General features: G+C 41.3%; 2 protein-coding genes and 1 long non-coding RNA gene across 4 annotated transcripts in view; all 3 read right to left on the bottom strand.

Annotated features, from left to right (window-relative positions):
- Positions 1–1,688: 1,688 nt before the first annotated feature.
- On the bottom strand, positions 1,689–2,350 carry LOC108952882 (uncharacterized). The gene is made up of 3 exons (XR_010486686.1): positions 2,215–2,350; positions 2,050–2,135; positions 1,689–1,918 (listed from the first exon to the last, which is right to left on the bottom strand). It is a non-coding gene; the product is annotated as an uncharacterized LOC108952882 (long non-coding RNA).
- Positions 2,351–2,774: 424 nt separating this feature from the next.
- On the bottom strand, positions 2,775–7,092 carry LOC135612398 (F-box protein At5g51380-like). The gene is made up of 4 exons (XM_065108663.1): positions 5,763–7,092; positions 3,329–3,590; positions 3,094–3,243; positions 2,775–3,008 (listed from the first exon to the last, which is right to left on the bottom strand). Exons 1-3 carry the CDS (start codon positions 6,908–6,910, stop codon positions 3,157–3,159), a joined length of 1,497 nt encoding a protein of 498 aa, XP_064964735.1. The 5' UTR covers positions 6,911–7,092; the 3' UTR covers positions 2,775–3,008; positions 3,094–3,156.
- A 605-nt stretch (positions 7,093–7,697) lies between these two features.
- The window catches only part of LOC103984846 (structural maintenance of chromosomes protein 6B-like), a 28,309-nt gene continuing 26,934 nt past the window's right edge, over positions 7,698–9,072 (bottom strand). Inside the window, exons 25-28 of one of the 2 annotated variants that reach the window (XM_065108661.1) lie at positions 8,936–8,993; positions 8,522–8,619; positions 8,346–8,440; positions 7,698–8,073 (exon numbers count right to left, since the gene is read on the bottom strand). In XM_065108661.1, the coding sequence (XP_064964733.1) occupies positions 8,016–8,073; positions 8,346–8,440; positions 8,522–8,619; positions 8,936–8,993 (309 nt within the window). In that variant the 3' untranslated portion in view covers positions 7,698–8,015. The remainder of the gene's footprint in view (positions 8,074–8,345; positions 8,441–8,521; positions 8,620–8,935; positions 8,994–9,072) is intronic. The other variant, XM_065108662.1, reaches the window with a different exon arrangement.

The following is a 9,072-nucleotide window of genomic DNA, read 5'->3' as shown; positions in this document are numbered from 1 at the left end:
TACAAACTCACCCACCCCAAAAGAAAGCAGGCTATGAAAAATATAATTACTGGATCTTAGATTTCTTTAAGCTAAAGATTCCTATTATAGTAAACATCAGAGGACAGCCACTGATGGATAAATATTCCCCGTGTACTAATATATCAGGGAACACCCAAAGTGTCCTGCCCTCGTAAGTGTCAATTCCTTTCATCATTGAAGAAAAAAAAGCTGTCAAAATTTCCATTTCAAGGAAACTATCTTGTACTTGAGACAGTACCCAGTTCTCTTCTACAAAACAAGGAGAAACTTCATTTGGTCCTACACAGAAATAATAACTTCTTCGATACCTTCATTCCTCTATATCTTCCTCTAATTCTACCTAATCCATTCTGGTGTCTTCAATTGTCATGTCCAATATCACTATATTTGATCCATCAGACTGACCAAAAGTAAACTCCACATCTAAAATAAGAGGCAACCCTTTTTAAAGGTCATGCTGCTAATAGTGTTTATCTATCTATACATGTCATGCTGCCAATTTCATTTTGATTTTAGACTACAATATTTTTTTAGAGCCTAAACTATTGCTCTTTAGCCTTCTTGATGTTCTCTACTATGAACCAGGGGTTAATTATAAATTACCCTATTTAGTTAGTTAACTTTAACATTTCCATCTCTACATCTTAAAAAATTACATTAACATCCCTATAGTTATGAAAACGAATCATCTTAGTTCATTTACCCTAACGTCATTTATTTTACTAATGAAAACATGAAAATAAAAGGTAAAAAAAATATATTTAACATTCCTGTTTGTGGTGACGAACGATGGCATTGCTGGGAGATACAGGTGGGTGTTGTGGATGAGGAGAGCGACGATGAGAGATGAGGGCCGCTCTACATCGGCACTGACGCAATTATCGAGCGACGAAAGATTCGTCGATGCAGATGCCGAGTGATCCGTTTGCCGCATCTGCATTGACACCAACACATTTGCCAAGCTACGCCACTTTGCATCTATGTTGGCGTCGACGAAAATGCAAAGCGATGAAGGACCACTTGACAACTACGTTGACATTGATACAGATACAGAACGGCCCTCACCTCTCACCGTAGCTCTCCTCATTCACAATAGTCATCCACGACCCCCAACGGTGCCGTCATCCGTCGTCACCAACTCGAATGTTAAAATTATCATTTTACCTTTTGTTTTCGTGTTTCAGTTGGTAAAATCGACAATAGGATAAATAGACTTAGATATTTCACTTTTGTAATTATAAAGATATCAGTATAACTTTTTAAAGTATAAAGATTAAAATACTTGAGATAATTAACTAGATAGAATAATATATAATTAGCCCATAAATAGGAGTTTCACTTTCAATGATTTTAAATCATCATGAGTTAAAGTGAAATTACGGTGGAGACAGTCCAATTTGTGCTAGCTTGATACCTTGTTATAACACCAGTAAAACAAGCTCAACTTTTAGATATGATAAATACCACAATTCTGACTTTAACCAGGCAATTTTGAGGCTCTATCCTCCGAAAAGGATGCTATTACCGAGATGCATAAACATGTGATAAATATACTTATTGTTTCTCGTGTATCAGACCATTAAACCTACCCTATGATCATTCATATTACAAGGTCATCAAACAAATAATATGTTTAGGTATTCAAAAACAAGAGAGAGTCTGCCCGAGCAATATGAAACGACACTCGATCGCTTTGGGTCATTAGATTTTTATAAAAAGAATGAAGCAACATCTGAAATGCACAACGAAATATGGAAGAAGCAAAGTTGCAGACAAGCACAAGATATCTTCAAACGTAGTGATTGTGGTGCTAAGAACAACCACCATCGGCAAAAAGGGGGAAAATAGGCGACTAACGAGCGCAGGGTTCATCCAAGATGCAAAGAATTTTGCAGTTCTGATAAATATACCAACTACCAATTATCATGTTCTGAAGTGAAATGAATCGGCTAGGGTTTGCCAAAACCCAAGAAGAGCTGCATAACATCAACAGGAACCCTAAATTACGGAGAGAAATATGACGATTACCTTCTGTCGCGGTTGTAATGGAGCCAATATGAGATCTGGAGAGAAGACAATGGCCGATCCGCATTGCGCCCAACCCGCTCCTCCACCTGACATTCCACGATTTCAGATAGAAACCAACACTTCTCGATGGGATGCAAGAAGACCGATATAAACAAAATCGCTTACAGATGTACGCAACATCCATTTCTAGTTCAGCGGAAGGAAAGGAGAAGGCGAACGGAGATCGCCGGCTACTCCTCCCTGCGGCTTCTGGCGTTGCTGACCACCCCGATTCCGTGGATTTCTCCTCGTTTGAGCCAAGTGTTTCATATGGTCCACAAAACAAGCGCGCCAGAATGTCAAAACAGTTTCCATTATATATATATATATATATATATATATCCTGAAAATCCCTCCATGACGTTAAGACAATGCGACGTCTTTATTAACACTTCGATCGTTTGTTAATGATTTGGTATCGTAATTGTAGCTTGTGATTTAGCCTCTCATATTACTAATTAAATATTTATCGTTATTTTGTGAACAAAAAAATTAAAATATCAGATTCAAGATATAAATAATAAATAAATAATATCATATTGTTTATTAAGTAAATATTATGATAAACTAATTATATATTATCTTCTATAATTAATTATTCTTAATATTTCGATTCTTATACTTTTAAAAAATATTTAATCACATTTCTTTTCATCATCAACCTTATTGGTAAAAATACCATAAGATTTACTACTAAATATATATATTACTTTTCTCTCACTTCAATTTACCACTAAACACATGTATCTTTTAAGTAATGCACATGTAAGAACACCTAAGATTTAGATGTCACATAGTCATACATCTTGATTTGCTTCTTCTGACAAAGTCTAGTAAACCTATGAGATCATCATTCAACCAGAATTAAGATTATTGCGGACGGCTATAAGTCTTGAGCTGCCTATACACATGAACTGCAACTGCACGCAGGGAAAAAAAGAATGTTAACCAGAAGACATGCATTCAAAAGCACAGATGTAACAGCGCTTTATAATCGTTCCTTACCAGCCGAAAGAGCAGTGCCCCTCATGTCTCATGCACACCAATGTACAACACTACTTGTGCTAATCAGTAGTTAACCATAGCTTCTCTTCTCGACTCTTCCATAATTCCTTCTTCCACTTCTTTTAGCCGTCGACGACCCTGCAGAATTCGCTGCAAAGAACACTAAGTTCAATTTGTCTGTTTTGTGAGAGCAGAGGCACCAAATTTGAAACATAGCAGTAACCAAGATTCATACCCGTTTGAAAAATCTTCCACCCTTCTTCCTTAGGTCTGTCCCTGCAAGGGTCACAGCAAGGACAGATTTGGTATCTGGTCGCCACTTCAACTCTTTGAGAACCGAGAAAAGGCTTGATAGAGCAGGAGATACTTCATCGTCCTTTATATTATTGCATGAGACGACTATAAGTCCCTGCAAATCTGGCCAGGACAGAACTACTGATTCAAAACCTTCGGTTGTTAAAAGTGAGCACCCTTCTAATGAGAGAAACTTCACCCTCCTGCACAGAGATCAAAAAGGAGAAAAAAGAGACTTCAAAACATTAAAAATACTTTTACAAAACCATAAGAGTGTCAGAACTTGAACCCCAATCAAACCAATCAGTGAAATTAAAGTTGCTGAATATCGAGTCAAAGAGATATTCAGCAACTTTAAAACTCTCCTTTTCATCCTAACATTCCAAAGCATTAAAGCATTCCAAAGAATGACTTGAATGCAAAAAATACTATCCTGCCATATTATTACCAACAAAACAACAATACATTTTTTTTTTTTTGTCACATCAGTTAGCAACTCCATCATACCAACTAGTAAGACTATGTACTCCGAATATATAGGACAGCAAATTAATTTCCCATGAGAAGGCAGGTAATCCTATGGGGGAAATTTACATGCTTGCCATCAGAATCAATATCCTCAGAACCAATTACAGACCTAAAATGAATCTTAAATCTAAAAGAGAAGATAAAAAGACAAGCAAGTGCCGCTGCTATAACCCGGAAACTGAAACAAGCCTAAATAACCACCTCAGTGTCTGCTAATGCTATGCGATATTTAGTAGGTAGGACAGTGAGACGGTGTTGGAACTGAAACAAGCCTAAATAACCACCTCAGTGTCTGCTAATGCTATGCGATATTTAGTAGGTAGGACAGTGAGACGGTGCCAACAAGCATCTGTGACAGGGAAAGAAGATTATGATGAGGGAACTTAATGATGGTGCTCCAGGCAGTAACAAGGCAATGACTGCAGAATGTTGTGCTCCAAGGTATCAGAGGACAGAAACAGAGAACAATGATGGATGGTGGAAAAGGAATGGTCATCCAATTGTGGTCAGGACAAGCAGATGAAGAGCCTCTGTGCAGCAGTGAGGTTGTGGTTAGAAGAGGGTGGTATTGAGCAATAATAGCAGGCCAGAGAGGTAGGATGGTGCAACTCAACCAAAGGTACATAAAGCTACCGGCATGCAGCAGCAACTTGGTTCTCTTACATGGGCTAAGTTGTAGATTTTTGATTCAGTTGCAAACGACCCATCATCTGTTTTCAGTTTCTTCTTGGCCAGCATGGTTTAACGGCACCCAACGAAAGAGGCTGTATGAAGGTCCAATTGCAATTTGCCGCCTCCAATTTACAGTCTTTTCCTAGATGATGCATGTGAAATATAACCTACTTTCAAATGTCAGTATATTCCAAGTACATGATGAACGACCCACCCATGAACTCTTTTAATAATGTACAAAAAGTTCCCACTCCTACCCTAGTACCTTAGCACACTCACGAAGCATATTGGTAGTCCTGCATAACACAACTCAGTCTCAACATTGCTGAACCAATTCTATGATGTCTATTGGTAAAAAAACCTGAACAGACTTAAGTGAGAGGTAAAAATCTTAAAATAAATATATCAGAATATCATAAGAAAAATGAATGGAAGCGTGACTAACTAATTATGCTATGCCAAAACCTTCAAGGAAATACAAAGATGTGACTAACTAATTATATGAATCAGATGCTTGACGCCTGATCATAGAAGCAGAGGTTAGTTATTCAATGTGCTCGATCGAATCATTCAACAAGAAATAGAAGAAACTTGATAAAGAGAGACTTATTCTGAGTCTACACAAATGGAAACAGCAATCTGCATGAAAAGCTTCTCCAGTAAGTAGTTTTCTGGGAATAAAAAGGAAAGCATGACCCAGGAAAGCTTGAAGACACAAGACTCCAATATATCAATAAACTATTTCACATATTTTACATAGAAAGATCATGCAAAATATGCCAACACTCTTTCTAATAAATTTGTACATGATCCCCCTAGGCTTTCAGTGAAAAGCACAAAATACAAGTACAAAACTCCCAAACATGCCTTGACCAAGGTTGTCGCGTGTAACTGGAAATAAGGTATCATCATCATCCAAAGAACCAATCCTCTTGAGAGATTGCAACTCTAATGCTCCTAAATTAAATGGCATTAACTAGTTACTAGAACTTCAATGTTAGCTAAGAATTTTAACAAGATATGTCTGTGAACTTTGAGTTGTGAAGGATCAAAGACCAAGCTGCCTTGAAAATTCATCAGCAGATTGGTGTAGAAAGAATAAATGGCAGCAACTACAACCATACGATTAAATAAATTGAAGATTAATGCAAAGGTCGTTAGAGAAATATTGTTACCTGCAAATGCTCAAAAGAGAGAACTTGTCATCGTCCATTCCCCAGCAATTCTCAAACACAACATCCCTAACGGCCTCGCACACCATATATAATGCTCGTAAGCTTCTCTTATCCCGCAGCTGGCACCGCCGCATCTGTAGCGTCTCAATGGTCGGACACGTCCCCAAATGGTCCAATGGCCCCGGCTCAACGTCTATTCTCCTGCAGCTTTGCAATCTCAGTGTCTTAAGGTTCCTGCAGAAGGACAACGCAGCTATCCACCCAGCGTCCATCCGGTGGTCGGAGATCGTCAATTCCTCGAGCATCATGCAACACCGCCCTATGGCAGATACTCCATCATAGCCACCCTCGCACGCACTGAGCTCCAGCTTCACCAGCCGCTTGCAACCATGGGCCAGTATTGTGAGCCCAAAGTCCGTGACGCCAGGCCCACGGTAGAGCCCCTCGACGTATCCCACCAGCCGCAGGATCTGGAGGTTCTCGAAGCCAGAGATGGGGCGAAGGGCGAGATCGGAACAACGGTGGAGCTCCAGCTCCTGCAGAGTGTCACATCCTCCGGCGATCGCCATGAGGCCGGCCTCCGAAGCGGTGGATACGAGGGAGAGCTTTCGAAGGCCAGGACAGTCGCGTGCGATGATCTCGAGGCCGCGATCGATGACATACGGCTCGAGGAAGTGGCATTCACCAATGGGAGAGTCGGCGTGGGTGTCGACGGCGACCGAGACGGGGCCACGGGTAAGCAGGACGCTGCCACCGGCAGCGGGAGAGGAAGGGGAAGCGAAGGAAGCGGGGACGAGGTCGAGATCAGTGAGGCAGGGGTAGCGGAGGCGCAGGCGGCGGCGGTCGAGGAAGGACCAGTCGGGTATGGTCAGGGAATGGCAGAGGCGCCCAACGAGGCGGAGCCATCGCTTGCACACGAGGGAGGCGGGTAGGCGATGGGCGTCGGGGACGGCAGCGAGGATGCGGAGGATGAGTTCGTCGGAAAGCAGGGTGGTGAGGTCTGCGCTGGCTCCACCGGGTCGAGGCTGCGGCGGGGGATCTTCTGGGGTTAGGGTTTGGTCACCGGGCGGCATCTTGAGGGCTACATGTTTGAGGGGTTTGACGGCGAACCAGAGGTTGGGCCATCTCCTCAGACGGTGGTGGTGCATCTAGGATTCCGGCAATGGAATCGAGCGACGGCAGTGGGAATGGAACTAGGAGAGGGCGTAGTGCTTCGCCGATGCATCCCCCCGCGAGACGCTTCCCTTCTAATCTATCTCTTTTTTTCTACCTCTTCATCTCCGTGCAAGCGAGCGCGTGCGACTGTTTAGTTTTGGGTTTCGCCGCTCTTCGATTCAAAGTTTTTTGTTCCCTCCCTCTTGATTCTGAAGTGAAAGATAAAAGCACACGTGGATGTCTACGTGGTAACGACCGGCTCTCATGAACTGAGTCGTGACTTTAGTCGGCACGTAGGCGCAGTTTCTTTTTGAAAGCTTTCTTATTAACAAACATAAAAACACGCCAAATGTTTAACGCTTCCAATGACGTGATTTGGGAGTTTGAATTGGGATATGATCCCAAAATTGCGGCATCATATGGGTTCCGCTTGACTTAAGCGTTGATATGATCTGCGCATGACATCAAAGTGAGAAATAATAGGGTTTGCCTCCCTATTATTTCAGATGATAATAATAGGGAGGCAAACCTCTTCCTCCCACGAAAGACTCGATTACATATCAGATGATAATAAACTGACAATATATTTTCTATCAATAATGCTTCCAGAACGCCAAGTCTCGCATGACCCAAAAACAAAGCAAGAGTGTAACAGGATCAAACAAAGTCATTAATTAGCAAGAAAACGGCATTAGCCAGCAAGAAGACCAATATTCAACATTTCACAGCTGCTGCGAGAAATCTGACAAAAACTCGCGCAGCAAAACGACACCTCCAGAGTGAGTATTAATGATGCTTCGTATAGCAATCGTACATAATACATCCCCATTACAAAAAGGATTTGAATAAGAGATTCCTGTACATAATATAGTTGGTACCTGTTGACCATTTTAATGGACTCCTGTCCATAATACAAGAGATTCCTGTACATAAGTTCTAGCTCACAATGGTACTCGGATTCTTTTTCGTGGAGCTCCTGCTACGGCCGAGTGCCTTTGCAAAGGGTGGAGTGTTGTGCAAAATATGACAACCAAATTAGAGATTTGTTTTTCCCCTCTATAAGAATTTTATAATTTATACCACGGGTGCAAAGACAAATCAACCACGAGGTGCTGCAATCTGCTGCTTCCGGACCCTTTCTCCAGGCTTCACCATGCTGAACGGGAAAACTAGATATTAGTCCATGAACAGATACTACCACCTCTGGGTTGAACAAGTTCAAAATTCACTAGGCTGGCCCGTCGCCCAATGACTATGAATGGAATAGCCCATCACCGGAAAATTCACTGGGCTAGCTCATCTCCAAAAAAAAAAAAAGGAAACAACCCATATGCGTATGTGCCAGTCTGTGAGACTGACACCACAAAATTTGCAGGATTGGCCCAATAAAATAGTTTTATGTTTTCGAATCATAAACATGGCTCGTACCTGATGTCATGTGGGGTGATGAATATCCACTGAGAGCCTTGAGTCACTGCAAAGTCCACAAGAGTTTCCAAGCTCATCTTCCGGCTCACAGCATCCTGGAAAACACAAGAGTAAATGTACGCTAATGATCACAGACAACGTTGAAATAAATGGGAAGAACTAAGCTGATCACTCACCATGAACACATCAAACTCATCCATGGCACGAAAAGGTGCTTCTGTCATTTCATGAAGAGCTAATGCAAAGCAGAGAGTAGAAAAGGACCGTTCCCCACCTACGAATACCATGTGTATCAGAAAATGATAGGTTTCATAACCATGAGGCAAGCAAACAAGGGAAATTGAGAGTTACATTGCCCGACAAACCAGGAAAAAGAATAAAAATAATAGAAATATATATAACCATTGCACCAGATCAATATATCTTTTGTTTGCAAAGACACGCAAATGTAATCAGAGAAAGCACCAAAATGCCCAAAAGGACACCAAAGGGGAGAACACAGAAACTTCAACTAATAAGAAATTCTGGAACTATTTTGTCAGAAACAGTGCATGTTGCACTTGCACAATAGTAAGGAAGCAGCACAACACCTGAAAGCCCCCTAATATCACGAACTGTTGTGCCAGATGCATCTTGAGGCATCTTTACCTACAAACAGTATCAGTTGTATTTCATTAAACTTGAAGATAAGGGAACTTTACAAAAATGATTTTAACTCAACATAAGA

The sequence above is a fragment of the Musa acuminata genome, chromosome BXJ2-5 (genome assembly GCF_036884655.1).
Source record: "Musa acuminata AAA Group cultivar baxijiao chromosome BXJ2-5, Cavendish_Baxijiao_AAA, whole genome shotgun sequence".
NCBI classification, from domain to species: domain Eukaryota; kingdom Viridiplantae; phylum Streptophyta; class Magnoliopsida; order Zingiberales; family Musaceae; genus Musa; species Musa acuminata.
Note: the sequence above shows the minus strand (reverse complement) of the source record. Positions and strands in the feature narration are given on the sequence as shown.

Coding starts and splice junctions, on each gene's coding strand:
- LOC135612398 (XM_065108663.1), bottom strand. CDS start 6,910: ATGCACCACCACCGTCTGAGGAGATGGCCCAACCTCTGGTTCGCCGTC. Junction 3,591..5,762: donor TCTCTTTTGAGCATTTGCAG/GTAACAATATTT, acceptor ATCTCTGTGCAG/GAGGGTGAAGTTTCTCTCAT. Junction 3,244..3,328: donor GTGGAAGATTTTTCAAACGG/GTATGAATCTTG, acceptor TGTTCTTTGCAG/CGAATTCTGCAGGGTCGTCG.